General features: G+C 48.5%; 1 protein-coding gene across 2 annotated transcripts in view; it reads right to left on the bottom strand.

Annotated features, from left to right (window-relative positions):
* EEFSEC (eukaryotic elongation factor, selenocysteine-tRNA specific) overlaps positions 1-15,700 on the bottom strand; it is a 251,213-nt gene that overhangs the window by 125,962 nt on the left and 109,551 nt on the right. For both annotated transcript variants that reach the window (XM_080811411.1, XM_080811412.1), the window contains exons 3-4: positions 11,748-11,844; positions 9,193-9,357 (exon numbers count right to left, since the gene is read on the bottom strand). In XM_080811411.1, coding sequence (XP_080667537.1) covers positions 9,193-9,357; positions 11,748-11,844 — 262 coding nt within the window. The remainder of the gene's footprint in view (positions 1-9,192; positions 9,358-11,747; positions 11,845-15,700) is intronic.

Genomic DNA, 15,700 nt, shown 5'->3' with positions numbered 1-15,700 from the left:
CATAAAAAGGGTTTACATCCGAGCCTGGGACGCAGTCCCACTCCATGATAGCCAACAAACAATCCTACAGCCACAGCCTGCTCTAGCGCTCCTTCCCCATGCTGGCCCAATAGCGTGCTGGGTTTCAGAACTCATACTTCCAGAAGCCATCTGAGGCTAAAATAAGAGAAGCTGGACCCCAGTGAGGCCGGACGCACCAGCCTTCCTCATCCAGCCACCAGCATCCGAGCAATCAGGCCCCACTGTGGGGGCCCAGTGTCAGCACCCTCTCTGGAGAGGGACACATCAGCATGATGAAAACCACTCTCAGAATATAAAGGAAGACACACGCGCACACACACACACACACACACACACACACTCACAAAAGAACAAAAGGGAGACGGGGCTTCTGGGAGTGGAAGCTGCAGTCTTCTCCAAGGGCTGATGCAGAATGGCACATGAGTCACTTGTGACTGAGGGGTGAGGACCAGCTGGACAGAAAGAGGCAGCCACTTCCAGCCTGATATGTCTTTAGGATGCTGGGCACATGTCTCTGACAACAGCACCTACGCAGAGAAACCTTCCTGAGCTCCCCGCCTGCTCTGAGATCAATCTGTGTCCTCGCCTGTCGCCTGTCCTTCCTCCTTGGGGCCTCGTTAGGGAGACAACAGGATATTACAACTTGGCTGTAGATGGTGATTCTGATCCCCAAGCCAGAAGGAACGTGAGGCAGAGGCAAAGGTCTCGCAGAGCTGTGGTGTTCAGGGTTGGGGGGGTGGGCAGTGAGCAGAGGCAGGGTTTGCTTACCTTAGGTCATCCAACCCCTGAGTACTGAGCTCTGGGGGCCACGTAAAAAGGCACAGTGAATGGGGGAAAGACAAGATTCAGAGTGGCATGTGATAATAATAAAGACAGCTATCCCCGTATGCAGGCCCTGTTACAAGCACAGTATGGGACTGTCCTTGAATCTTCATGAGTAGCTCACAAAGAAACAGGCCCCAGGAGGTGATGTAACTGCCCCAGGAGTGAGTGAGGGGGAGGGACTCCAGCTCAGCCCCTCTGTGACCAGAAGTGGGCTGTCGAGGCAGCAGGAGGTAAGAACGAACACCAAGTTCCTCAGCTTTGCCACCTCGATGCTTACTTCCTAGCATCATTACCCCAACTTCCTTGGGGGCCCTTCTTCCCAGGAGCCCCCACCCCCGCTCCAGGGGTGGATGTGGAATCCAGCCCTCCCAGTCAGATTGTGGCACTCCTCCTGGCAGGTTCAAATGTCACAACCCTCCCTGCAGGAGAATCCCCCTTCCCCCAGAAATCTCCCTTCACCTCTCACTGTCCAGATCTGGGTCACCCGTCACTGGCAGGGGAGGGGCTGCACCTGGGTAGAATGGACTTGGGGACAAGGCCTGGGAGAGTGGTCCACACAGAACAAGTCTGGAGGGAGGCATCAGCCCCACCCAGCTTCTCAGTAAGAAGGCAGCCTGCCCCTTTCCTGTCCCACCAGGAGTGTCTGGGTTGTATATTTCCACCACTTGCCACCAGGGCCCTGCCTAAGACATGACAAGCATGAGAGATCTGGTGTGGCTCTAGGATGAGAAACTGAGGCTGGAGTGAGAGAGGTGAGGTCATACACAGAAAGGCAAATACCTTGATGTCACTCATGTGTGGACTCTAAGAAATGAATGAACAAACAAACACGCAACAAGAAGTAGACTCATAAAAGGGTTGTCAGGGTGGCTCAGTTGGTTAAGCGTCTGCCTTCAGCTCGGGTCGTGATCCCAGGGTCCTGGGATCGAGTCCTGCATCGGACTCCCTGCTCAGTGGGAAGTCTGCTTCTCTCTCTGCCCCTCTCTCTCAAAAAATTAAAAAGAAAATTCTTAAGAAATTCTTAAGAAAAATAAATAAATACAGAAAACAAACTGGTGGTTTGGGTAGGGGGGGAGGTGGTGAAAAAACCAGAAAGCAAATGAGGCTGGAGGTGACAACGGTGAGACTACAGTTGGCTCTCTGCCACATAGGGCACTTCAGATCTCATCCTGGAGATGAGGGCCCCACCAGCGGAGAAGCAGGACACAGCATGGATCTGCAAAGCCCTTGCTGTCTGTCCTTCCATCAGTGGGTGGGGGCAGGTGCCTGAGCCAGGGAGGGTCACAGTCCCAGTGGGACTGGGTGGAGGGCAAGGACTTGATGGCAGAGATCCTCCTGAGGCAGGACACCAAGTGAAAGGGGATCGGATCATAGGTACCTCCTGATCAATGCCTGCCTCTGCCCTCCTTGCACTGGCTTTTCCAAAACGCTCCTCATTTCCTTCACTCCCGTCTCTCCTTCTCTATCCCCCTCTGCCTTGTCAGCTCCACACCCTTGGCACATGTGACATCCAGGTACAGAGAATGAACTCCCAGGATTTCCACACCAAAGCCAAGAACCATGAAAACAGCGAATTCAGAGAAAACTTCCTTCCTTATAGATCTTCTGAAACAGGAAATGATGAAGGATGAAGACCAGGCTTTACATTTTTGATAAAAGACATAAAAGCAGAGGGAGCTCGGTCCTGACAGCTGATCTGCACAGGTGGCTCAGGAATCCAGATCTGTAGCCCTGGGCTCCTGGTATATATTCCCGGAAAATGCCGATGCTGGGACCCAGGAGTATCTCTGGCGCTGCTCACCGGCGAAGCATCAAGACGCAAGCATCAAGACGCAAGCCTTGAAGAGAAGACAGCCAGAGAAGGAAGCTGCCAGCTGCCCAGCTCCGGGTTTCTCCATCTGGACCCATGAGGTAGGGGGAGGAGCTGCTCCAAACCCAGTCCTCTGGTCGTTCACTATCTACTAAGAATCAAAATCCTGCTATAAAACAAAGAGTTTCATTTGCCTTATTGGGTTTTTCCTACTGTTTTGTGCATCAAACAGTTTCTGGGGCCTCCTCTGGGCCTAGCCCTAGGACAGGCGCAAAGGGCACAGAGACAGAGAAGACCCAGCCTCTGCCCTCCAGGAGATGAGTACAGCGGGAGACACAGGCAGAAACAGACACAGAGACAGACACAGTGCCAGGCAGTGCCTGAATGTGGACCCAGAGCACCCATGCGAGGGAGCAGCTAACTATCCAAGGAGGGCATGAAGGGATTCATGAGGAAAGAGGTCACGTGCTCCAGGTTAGGGGCATGGCCCACCACCAAGGCTTCCAGGTAAAAAACAAGGATAAGGGAAGGAGGGTTTCTAGGAGTTGGGGAAGCACAGGGAAGGCAGAGGTACAGCCATGGGCTTGTTGGAGTGAGAAAATACATCTTTTCACATGTCACAGCTTTCTCTCTCCTGTGATCAGTGCCCAAGGGTGGAGGCAAAGGTAAGAGTAACAATGCCTAGTGGTATTTAAGAATTTTTTTTTCCCTTCCTGGAGATTTTTACAAAGAAAAAAATAAGTCTGAATATGGACCTGATTTGGAGGAATATGCTATTAATTCTGAACTTTTCTCGAACAGTTTTGCCAAGTAAATAGGCATCTATTTAGATGTTTGTCACCATCATCAGAAAACGAACGTGGATTCACAGTGGACAGTGTGGGCTGTGAAGTGTATTTCCATTTCAAGAACACATTCAGCAGCCCTGAAAAGAACAGTTTCCTTATAGCCTGTGAGGTGTCCTGCCATTTACTGCAACTGTACCCCACAAGAGACATTCCACAGGAAAGGAATCCTGAATGGCAATGATATAGTAGACAAGAGTTACCAGCTAAAACCTGTGTGCCTCCATGGCGCCTGGCACCTTCTGTCTGCCATCCCTACTGTCAGCACACCACAGCGCCCCTCTTCTAGAGGCCCTGGACCAAGGTGAGCCTTCAGTGTGGGATAAATTAGTGAGATACAGAGAAGCCGAGCATTTGCCTCTCAACTCCCAGACCTCTCTTTCTCTCCCCCTGTGGTCTGTGGCTCTGAGAGTTTCTGACATGACAACCCCGGTAGCCAATTGCTATTGGAAACATCACTAGCCTGAAATCCCCAGATCAGATGTGACCAAACAGATTTCGAGGGCTGAGGGCTCAGGAGAACCAAAAGCCTGAGAAAGAGGCTGGCGAATTTTGGGATGTCTGGTGTTCACGCCATTTTGGGATCTAAGTGGGATTTGGTTTTTCTCCTCCACACCCGTTCCCCCAACATTTCCTCTATCGGCTAATGGGCCCCAGCTGGGAATGGACGCAGGCAGCAGAGACAGGGGCCAGGGTCTGACCGGCTCCGGCGGGCCAGCCCTGGCCAGGAGGGGAATGTGACTGTTTATTTGGAATGGCTGTGCCCTGCCTCTGAGGGAGTTCAAGCGGTCAGATGTGTCCAAGTTGATTAGTGAAATCTGACGGGGATGTCACCAGGTTTGGGGAGGAGGGCCATCTAGTTTAAAGCCCCCACCCTGCAATGTCCCCAGTGCCCGATAGGCACCGGCCACCAATTATAGTTACTGGAAAGTGGGGGCAAGAGGAGGTCAGGAGCTCTGGACCTCAGGAGCTTCTGAAATGTGTTTTTATAGGCTCTGTGGCCCAGGAGAGGCCTCAGTGGGGCGCCAGGCTCACCTACGAAGCTGCTCTGGAGGTGGGAGGGTCCAGCCCCAGAGAGGAAACGCCACTGGCCCTGGCGTCTCTTTGGGGCCCCAGGGGCAGTGGATATAGTAGATACAGACGGGTCTTTGGAGCCAGAGGAATGACTTCAGATGCTGGCTCTGCTGTCTGGTTGCTTAACAGACCTGGGCCTAGGTTTCTCGCCTGCTGCGGGGGAGTTACAGGAAAGGAAGGAAAGAACAGAGCTGGCCATCTTTATGCAGCAGTCCTGACTCCACCACTAACCTGTACCACCCCCGTGCGTGCAGCTCGCGTCACCCCCACAGCACCCCGGTCGTCCCCCGTGACAAAGTCAAAGCTCAGAGGAGTGACGAGGGCTGCCCACAACTGCAAAGGACGTGAGGTGTGTTCTGACTTCAGTCCTTTCCATCCAAAATCCACGTTCATTTCCTAGGGCTGCCCTAACCAATGACCAAAGCTGGTAGCGTGAAACAACAGAAATGTGTTCTCTCGCAGTCCTGCTGGCCAGAAGTCCAAAATCCATGTGTCAGCGGGGCTGGTCCCCTCTGTTACCTTAATTACATCTACAAAGACTCATATTCCAAAGAAGGTCATTTCTGAGCATCTAGGGGAACACAGCTTTTGTAGGCCACAATTCTACCCACTACAGTCCATCCTGAGTCCCCAAACCTTCATTCACATCCATCCCATGTGCAAAATACTTTCCCCCAACATCGCCAATTTCTCATCCGTTATAGCATACTCTAAGTCTACAACCTCATCTAAATATCATCAGCTCAAAAATATCATCGAACCCACCTAATCAGGCACAGATATGACCCATCCTGCAGCCAAATGCCTCTCCATCTGTGGATGTGTGAAACTAAAAGACAAGCTTTTTGCTTTAAAATATAGGCAGAGCTAGAGGGTATTATGCTAAGTGAAATATGTCAATCAGAGAAAGACAATTATCATATGATCTCTCTGATATGAAGAATTTGAGAGATAGGGCGGAAGGTCATGGAGGGTAAGGAGGGAAAAATGAAACAAGATGGGATGGGGAGGGAGACAAACCATAAGAGACTCTTAATCTCAGGAAACAAACTGAGGGTTGCTGGGTGGTTGTGGGGAAGGGATAAGGTGGCTGGGTAATGGACATCGGGGAGGGTATGGGCTATGGTGAGTGCTGTGAATTGTGTAAGACTGATGATTCACAGACCTGTACCCCTGAAGCAAATAATACATTATATGTTAATTTAAAAAATTAAATAATACATTATATGTTAATTTAAAAATTTTGTTAATTAACAAAATACAATAGAATATAGGTACAGGGGGAAAAATGAAGGGAACACAGAGGTCACTGGACCCAAGCAAATTTGAAATTCAACAGAGCAACTTCTGTTAGCCTTCCTGGCCTGAAAATGACCCTCTGTGGCTTGGTTTTCCATGCTCTGGGCCCACAGGCTTCCCCAGCCCTGGCCTTTGGGCTCCCCTCTCTGGCTTCTGCCTTTGTGTCCACGGCTCTGGCCCTAGAGTCATTCTTCCTTTTTCTTGAAAGATAACTTGAGTTAGCTGAGTAGTCTATCAGTCTATTTCCTACAATGAGAATACCAGAAGTCCAACTGCTTTTTTTTTTTTTTTTTTTTTTAATATTTCATCGGGTCTGTCCCTTTCAGTCCAGGCTGGCAGTGTTTTTGCCAGATATAACATTCTCAAAAACCTTATGGGTCTCTCATGTATGTCAAGGGGATCCCCACCAATAAAAAAGAGAGTTCTCCACAGATCCTTCCTGGAGAAGCCCATCTCTAGTCCTGGCTTCTGCTAAGATGTCTGAATGGATCCACAAGTCACATCCCTATTCTCCACAGCAGAGGCTGTCCAGCCTCACCGAAGGCCCTTCTCCAGAGCATGCTTTTTCAAAGTGCATTCCCTACTTTTAGCACCGCTTGGAATCTGGAAAGCCCGAGAATCTCCCAAATTGTCAAGTGCAGGTATCTTTTTGCTAACAGTTCCACCTTCAATTCCCTCCTTTCTCTCACATTTTACTTGAAGCAGCAAAGGAGAAACCAGGCTACACTTTTTTTACTTTGATTGGAAATATTCACATATTCAAGTTTGCTACTTACAAGTCATGCTTTCCCTGACTAGTAAATTAGAGAATAGCACAGCACTAGAGAGTTAAAAGGTAGGCTGGGGGAAATGGGTGAACAGAAGCAAGAGGAGAATTACATTCATATTTGCCAAGCACCTTCCATGTGCCCAAGGACTACGATCAGTAATGGGACCCTGATAGACAAGTTCCATCTTCATAAGGATGAAAAGAGTGGCCAAAGACCTCAGAACATGTCCCCACTTAAACATCCCTGTCAGGTTAATGTGGCTGCTTCTTTCCGCCTCGGCCCTCCCTCATCCCATGCTTTGGTCCAGCATAGTGGCCACTGATCTTATCATCCAACACCAGTCCCTCAGGTACTGCGCTTTAAAGTCTATGTCCCACGGCAACCTCTCCTGACACCACCTTCCTGTTCCCGGCTGCTCTCCCAGGCTGCAAACATGTCTCCTCCCAGCGCAGAAGGGACACTGGACAAGGGTGGCTCCTCAGCGTCTGCCTCAGGGAACACCCAGAAGGCAAAGAAATTTACATTTGATTCATTCTCTGTTCCAGCTAAGAATTAACACACAGCACTATAGTAATCTTAACTTTGTTAAATATAAGTTTGGCTTATTTTCATTATTTTGTGCTTTATTTTTTTAAGATTTACACTTTTAGTCTCTGGCACAACACAGATTTAAGTGGTGTGTTTATCCAGGACTAACGGTCTTCAGAGGAGGATCGATGAGAGCCAGCAGAGAAGGGGATTATGACCTTAGAACTCCGGGACTATGTCAGGGGAAGCCCTGGGACTCGGAAGGGCAGGGTCATTGTCCCTCAGCTCCTGCTGCCACCCCAGGGAGCCCTGGAACCTGGCCAGTCTCAGGCCTATCAGGGAAGCTTTTCTTGAGGTTGGTCCTCCCTGGTCAGGAAACTCTTCCCGAATAACTCCAGCCCTGCAGAAGGAAGCAACAGCCACACCACCATAAAATGAGTGGAGCAGGGTGATTTAAACGTGAGGTCTCCTTTACCTGGGGAAGCCCTGGTCATTCCTCTCAGCCATGAAATGCCCCCTTCCTACATCCTCCCAGGCTATCCTAGACCACGAATGGCCAACACAAGGTATAGGTGCCCCTTGGCCTCCCCTTCTTCAGTGCAGCCACTGTCATCGTGTTTCTCCCCCACAGGGTGGTGGGGTATTTTATGTGTCAACTAGGCTAAGCCACTGTACGTACATGTTTGGTCGAGCATTATTCTGGATATTTCTGTGAGGGTATTTTTTGGATGAAATTAACATTAAGAGGAGTAAACTCTGAGTAAAGCAGATTAACCCTCCATAATGTGGGTGGACTCCGTCCAATCAGTTAAAGGCCTGAACAGGAAGACTGACCTCCTTGGAAGAAGAAGAAATTCTGCCAGCCAACAGCCTTCAGATTTGAACTACTTCCCTGGGTCTCTATCTTGCTGGCCTATCCAGTGGATTTCAGACCTGCTGGGCCTCATAATCACATGAGCCAATTCCTTAAAATATACCCACATATATATACACACACACACACACACATGCACATACACACACTCTGTTTTTGAGGAGGACTCTAATACATCTAGTAAGCCAGACAACCTTAGAATCTGTCTCAAGACAGCCCTCCAGGGAGAACTCCCAGTTAGCAGGCAAACTGAATCCACTGACCCAGGGCTGTGAGTGCATCCAGCAGTTGGTGCTGTCCCTGGTGCAGTATACAGGGCCAAGTTCACGCCTCCACGTCCCTGCCCTCCAGGTTCCTTTGAGAATTAGACAACCACCCTGGACCTCAGATGTCTTCAGAGGATCTGCCTGGCTCTAACTAGCCCTTGTTCCCCACCCTTTATTCCCCCTGAAGAGAAGGGTGGTCAAGGAGGCACTAAGTGCTTCTTCTCCAGTAAACTAAAACCACAAGAAAAGCCCACTGCAGATGGGAACCATCGAGGCCACTGAACAGCACTGAGATCAGAGCCAGGCCATTAGTTGCCAGAGGCGGAGGCAACAGGGAGATACGCAGCTGCCCACAGGTCTTCCATGGGATAACATGGTATCTACTAGTGGTCACTACGAGTATAAAACTCTTCTGGATAGACTCCAGAATGTAGGAGTCTGAGCGACGCAAGACTGTAACTGTGTTTAATTTGAAACTGCTGTGGCAAGGCAAAAAGAACCCAGAGAGAAGTCCGCGCGTACTTGCCAGCCTGACGTACGGAGCTTATATGCCCACCCTGTGCTCTCACTTGTTGATCAGGTGATCCTGAGCCCACCACACCTTCTAGAGCTTCCATTTCTTCATCTACAAAGAACACCTACTTGGCAGGCTCACCACGGCATGTCACAGGCCTCCCCATGTGGGTATTGTTATGAGAACTAGGGAGAGTGGTGGTTCTAGCATCCAGGCAAGGTAGAAGAGAAGACAGAGTGGAGCAGAGCCAGAGGGCCAGCCCTGGGGACCTGGCCCAGTAGCTCAGCCACTGGAGAGGCAAAGGGGCCGACCCTCTTGCTCGCCACTAGAGAGACAAACGAAAAGGAAGGACAAGGTAAGACTGACCTTGAGGGCAGGAATCTCCACGCTGTCACCGAGGCTGACGGAGCCTGAGAGGATGGTCCCTGTCATCACAGTGCCTTGGCCCTTGATGGAGAAACAGTGGTCCACAGACATGAGCAGCGGCCCTGAGGGGTCTCTTCTCGGGACGGAAATCTGCGACGTCAGGAGCTGGAAAAGAGACGTCGCGTGCCGGTGCCATGTGCTGCCAGGGAGGGGAGCCGAACAGGGCAGGGCAGAGTAGGGCACAGGGTGAGGGTAGTCCTTGGGTAAGCTGGCCCCGCTCGGAAGTGGATGGGTCCCTGGTGGCACTCCAGACTTTCACTGTGCCCTTGGCTCCTCTGGGTACGAAGGACAGGGCATCTGGAGAAACCTCCTCTCTCCTCTCGTTGGGATAACCAACAGGCTCCTAAAAGGCCGGCCTCGGGACCCTCCTCTGCACTGCAGCAGCAGCGGCAGCCTGCTGCAGGACAGCCTGAGGCACATTCATCCGACCTCACATGCCTTCCCAGCCTTCTGAGCCCACAGGACTTAAGATGTGTCATCGGCTAGCCCCTAGGTATCGTGGAGGCCTCATCCCCCACCCCGTGGCCTCTCACAGCAGGAACCAGCCACTGGCAGGCCCTGGAAGCTCCCCAGCCAGCTTTGCCTCCCCGTCTCTGGAGAGACACCGCCTCTGGGAAGGCTTTTCTGCCCCTTCTGTACCGCTGTGCTCCCCGCCCCCATCACCCGTTAACACACTGTTGTGAGCTTTTGTTTATTTGTCTCTCTCCTAGGGCCATGAGTCCTTCCAAGGATCTCCAGTAGCTGGCATGGTGCCTGAGAGAAGGACAAGTGACCAAAAGACCCGGGTGAGCAGGGCTGCCGCCATGTATGGCAGGGCGGGAGGGGGGTGAGGCCACAGCTCCAGGCCCAGGCAGAGATGAGGGAGCACCTGATGTCTGCCAAGGGCCAGCATTGCCCTCTCAGTCTGTGGGGCTGCTGCTCCTTCCCCTTCCACGTGCTTCCACCACAGCCAGCCCATTTTCCTCATGCTGACTATGTGCTCTTAGATGTCAGAGCTAATTCCCAATAAACAAATGAAAATAAAGACCACATTATTCCTTTTATTTTGAGGCTTTTGGATTTCGTTAGAAAAGAAGCTGTCAAAAAGTATTTGGCAGTGAATGTTCCAAACTCTCAGCCTTGTGATAGCAATTCTTCTGGGAAAAAAACTAAAGATTCAAAACAGGCTTGGCCTGGGATTTATGCAGAGGCTTCTTAAAGGAATACACAAACATCTTTCATAGCAGTGTTTGTGAATTTTGCTTTAGTAAAAACAACTGTCCAAGGCTCCTAGACCAAGAGCTCTCAGGAAGAGAGGAAAAAGTAGCAAAAGCCTTAGCCAGGAAAGGTCTGCTCTGCTAAGTCGGTCAGAGCAGCACTGTGTAATCACAGAATCGGTCGCAGTGCACACGATCGCATCTGTTCTCAGCTCTGTGGGTCCAGGTGTCAGGGGACCCCAAAGACACCCCAGCAACTGATCTGGGGCTGAATGTTGGCTCCACCACATACTTGCTGTGAGACCTTGGGCAAGTTACTTAACTTCTCTGGACCTCAGACGCCTCCTTGGTATAACGGGGATAAATAACGCAAGCCTCCCAGCGCCATTGTGAAAGTTCATGGTCCTTGTGAAAGGCATGTAAAGAACAGTACAGCTCCTGGTAATGTGATAAGCACCATCACTATCACAGCAAACTCTGATACGGCACTGTTCTGAGCACAGGACACCTACTAACCTCATCTACCCTGCATGCCAACTCCACAGCTAGTGTTCTTTTCCTGACTTTACAACTGAGGGGACAGAGGTGAGAGAGAGCAGGTCACGTGCTTAGGGCCACACAAAGAGCAGGTGGTGGGCTGAGCATCCAGCCCACAGTTGCCACACCACCCTTCTGAGCGAGGGATACTGGTGTCCATTGTCACGGCCTCACAGCAGCATCACCCCCCACCCCCCATCCCTGCCCTGTCTCCTGGTTGCCCTGGGCACCCTGTGCTGGCTGGGCTCCCAGCCGTACTTATCACCACTGAGCCTGGAGGAAGCCCATGCCTCAGAAGCACCGTTATTTCAGGGAGCCCACAAGGCCCTGAGCCTCACTGCCCTGCTGCTGGGCCCGTCTCCATCAGCCAGTGGGACACAATGGGGCACTGGCCCAGTCTGAAGGCCTGGAATGGAAGACATGGCCCAGAGCCCCAGGAGGCAGGAGCTGCTCTGTCAGTGTGGGGGTGTTTGACAAGAGAAAGGAAAAAGGACGACTTATAAGGGTATGGATAGCTCAGCAGGACCTCGGGCTAGAGAGTGAGGCCTCTGCTTCTATTCTGGTTTCACTCTAGGAGGGGGGTGAAGGAGGGTCCACTAAGGTATATAGATGCCTGGGGGAGGCGTGGTGGGACTTAAAGGAACAGCTCAGAGTCTTCTTGCTGGGGTGCCTCCCCCTTCTCTCTATTTCAGACTTAGCAGGATACAAGGGGCCTGAGTGGGGCTGGGGCCACAGGCCAGCCTGGATTCAAGCTGACAGTACCTCAATGAGCTCTGAGATGCCCTGTGGAGCTTCTGTTTCAGGGGCCTCTGGCCCCCCAGGCTTGGCCGCCACGGGTATAATCGGTGCACCTCGGAACCTGAAATGGAAAAACAAGCCCTGCCAAGTTACAGAGATCATCAGCGCGGATGAGCAGCAGGTGAGGAAACAGAGGCCCCCCAGGGAAACCCTAAGGATGAATGATAAAATTTAAGATGGTGCTCCTAGGTTTTAACCTCTACTTTTACAACCCACTCTGAGGAGGCAGCAGTGAACCCTAGCCCCCAGGACTCTGAATAAAAGACCCCCTTGAAGAAGACCAGTAAGTACATCCCAGCCTCATGCAAAGACTCAGGAAATACTGGTTTATCAAAAAAATCTCTGAAGGGACACCTGGGTGGCTCAGTTTTTAAGCGTCTGCCTTCAGCTCAGGTCATGATCCCAGGGTCCCAGGATCAGCCCCACATTGGGCTCTCTGCTCAGCGGGAAGTCCACTTTTCCCTCTCCCTCTGCCTGCTGCTCCCCCTGCTTGTGCTCCCTCTCTCCCTGTCAAATAAATAAATCTTGGGGGGGAAAAAAAAGTCAAGTCCCTGAAGACGCACCTGGAAAACATACTTCTATCATACCAGCGTCTAATGGCAGGTAATCCTGCCTGGACCCTCCTGAAGAGCTCCTCCTTCTTTAAGAAGGGTTTCTTCTTCCTCCTCTTCTTCTTTTATTTTTGTTTTGTTTTTTGTTTTTTGAGATTTACTTATTTTTTTGAGAGAGCACAAGCAGGAGGAAGGGCTGAGGGAGAGAGAATCCTCAAGCAGATTCCCCACTGATCACGGAGCCAGATGCAGGATTCCAGGGTCCCAGGACCCTGAGATCATGACCTGAGCTGAAATCGAGTCAGTCACCTTAGCCAACTGAGCCACCCAAGTGCCCTAAGAAGAGATTCTTACTATAAGTATACTTTTATCTTTTCCATTGATTAAAAAACATAAAATAAAATGGAAAAGAGAAAATATACAACCCATAATTCTATCATGTATTATAAAGAATTTTCTATTGAATGATAGCAACAACAGCGATGAAATGACAAATAAACTATAAGGATGTGAAATTTTATGTATGCGATAACCAAAATAAAAAAAGATCCCTTGGCAATGCATGGAAAAACCAAGGTTAGAAAAAAGGGCACTACAATGGCAGGAATATGGGTTGTACATTAATCCTCTAGGTGCTAGCAATGGCTGAGCCAAGCATATCACCTGGACACCTTCTGTGAAAACTCTCAGCACTGCTACAGAACTGCCACCATTTTACAGATGAGAAATTGAGGCTTAGAGAGACGAATTAATTTGCTACAAGTCATTTATTATTAATCTCAGAGCCAAACTCTAACCCAGCCCATCTGACTCTAGAACCAAGGGTCACAGCTTCCATGTTATAATCCTACTGCCCAGGCCTCCTCTTTCATTTATACAGCTGCATTACAGTGTGACCCAGAATTTAAATGCTTTTCCCCAGTAATGTTACTCATTTGGAACATTTTGAATTTTTCACTATCATAAATAACACTGGTAAACATGATGGTGGACATGACTGGCTTTTTCTTCCCTTGCTTTGGGATTAATTCATGGGGTATAAGCCCAAGACTCAATATATATTGAAAAACCAGCAAAATGGTGGAATAAGAACAATCAGAAAGACTCCTCTATAAAATAAAGAACATAGGCAAAAAATCATCAGAAGCAACTTTTTCAGAACTCTAGAAATTAACCAAAGGTTTGCAGCAATCTGTGGAATGTTTATTCAAGAAAAATGGCTGAATCTTGGTAAGAATAAAAGAGCTTTGTGGCATTTTAACTTGCCTTATTCCCATCTGTTCTTCCCCAACTCTGCAGCAGCCCTAATAACCAGCATCTGCAATCAGAACGGAAGCCAGCAGCCTGACAGCCACTGAGGGGGCAGAATGGGTTTCTGAGTTCCATCAAAGCCCTTTTCATAGAGAATTGCTATTATTTTTCCTTTCCTTCCTTCTTGGAAGACTCTACTTGCAAAGTTATCTTTATTTTTCCTTAAGGGCATTTGTTGAAAACAATCAGAGGCAATTGTTTAATACCACAGCTGCCTGAGGGAGGATAACAGTTTGGGTAAATCGGTGGACCACACAGCTTAGAAGGAAAAGCTAGGAGCTTCCATAGGAGCTTTGGAAAACCTTCCATGAGAGGTCTGGAGGTTTCCTGGGAAACTAGAAGGCTATTTATGGGCAAAAGCATGGTACATGGTTAGGAAAGACATGAGAAGGCCCTAAGTTCTTACCTCTGGCTGACCTTGAGATTCGATGCAAACAGGAAGTGAAGGCCAAGGCAGAGTTGTCAACTGCCTGCCTGAGCACTGAAAGCATGCCCCAATATGCACAAAGAGATCCTTGTCCAAGATTGGGAGACTTACCGATTCTAGGCATTTAAGAAAAGCTCTAATCATTAGCTGACCACTAAACTGAGCAGAGACTTCAGCGGTCACACATGACTTTCAAAATTACTTCACAAAAGTAATTTGTGTAATACTAACCAAATTAACAACAAATTATGAAAGTGTGGGTAAAGAAGAGAATCCGATGACCAGAACGGCCACATTATATTCTTGTGTAAGTGCAGTTTTCAACAAAGAATAACAATACAACAAAGAAACAAAAGTATGGTCCATACACAAGAAAAAAATGGAGGGTAATAAAAATTGTTACTGAGAAATTCCTACTAGACAAAAGTCGTAAATCAGCTATTTTAAATTTGTTCGAGAAATAAACCATGTCTAAAGAGCTAAAGGAAAGAATGAATATAATGTGTCACCAAAGAGGAAATAACAAAAAATTTAGAAATTATAAAAAAACAGAAATTTTGGATTTGAAAAATAAAATAACTAAAATGAAAAATCTGCTAGAGGAGCTTAATAGCAGATTTGAGCAGGCAGAAGAATCAACAAACTTAAAAATAGAACAATTTGGTTTATGCAACCTAAGGAAATTCAAGAAAAATGAGAGAAGAGAAACAAACACAACCTCAAAGGTATGTGAGATATCAATTACATCAACAGGTGCATATTGAGATGTCCAGAAACAAAGGTGAGATGGGGTGGCAAGGTCCGAATAAGCTTCAAAAACTTCCAAAGTTTCTGAAGGACATCTAAAAAGCGTAGCAAATTCCAAGTAAGAAAAACTCAGAGATGTGACCCAGACACATCATAATCAAACTGTCAATGGCCAAAGGCAAGGAGAAAGCAACAAGAGAGAAGTGGCTCATTTAGCACAAGGCATCCTCAAGTAGAGTAACAGCTGATCTCTTCAGAAACCATGGCAGCCAACACCAAATACCTAAAAACAAAAACAAAACAAAACAAAAACAAAAGCAAAAAAACCCTATCATGTAGCAGACACTTGATAGGTATTTATTAAATAAATGAATAAATGAACAAGTTAAAAAAAAGAAAAGAAAAGAAAAAAAGAAACCATGGCAGCTAGAAGGTAATGGGATGACATATTCAAAGTTCTGAGAATTTAAAAAAAGAAGAAGAAGAAGTAGTAGTAGTAGTAGTCGTCGTCATCATCATCATCAACCAAGACTTCTGTTTCTGCCCCCCCCCCCCGCAAAAGCTTCAAAAATGAAGAGGAATGTAGAATTACCATATGGTCCAGAAATTTCCTGAGTATAAACCCAAAAGAATGGAAAATAGGTACTCAAACAAATACATGTACATGTATGTTTACAACAGCACTATCCACAAAAGCCAAAAGCTGGAAACAGCCCAAATGTCCATCAACGCTGTAAGTGAAAAAGCCAGACACAAGAGATCACCTATTGTGTGATTTATATGAAATATCCAGAATAGGCAAATCCATAGAGACAGAAAACAGACTAGTGGTTCCCAGGGCTGAGAGAACAGGAAACAGCTGCTAAATGGGTACAGGGTTT

The sequence above is a fragment of the Martes martes genome (genome assembly GCF_963455335.1).
Source record: "Martes martes genome assembly, chromosome: 1".
In the NCBI taxonomy this organism is placed as follows: domain Eukaryota; kingdom Metazoa; phylum Chordata; class Mammalia; order Carnivora; family Mustelidae; genus Martes; species Martes martes.
This window is presented reverse-complemented; position numbering and strand designations above follow the sequence as displayed.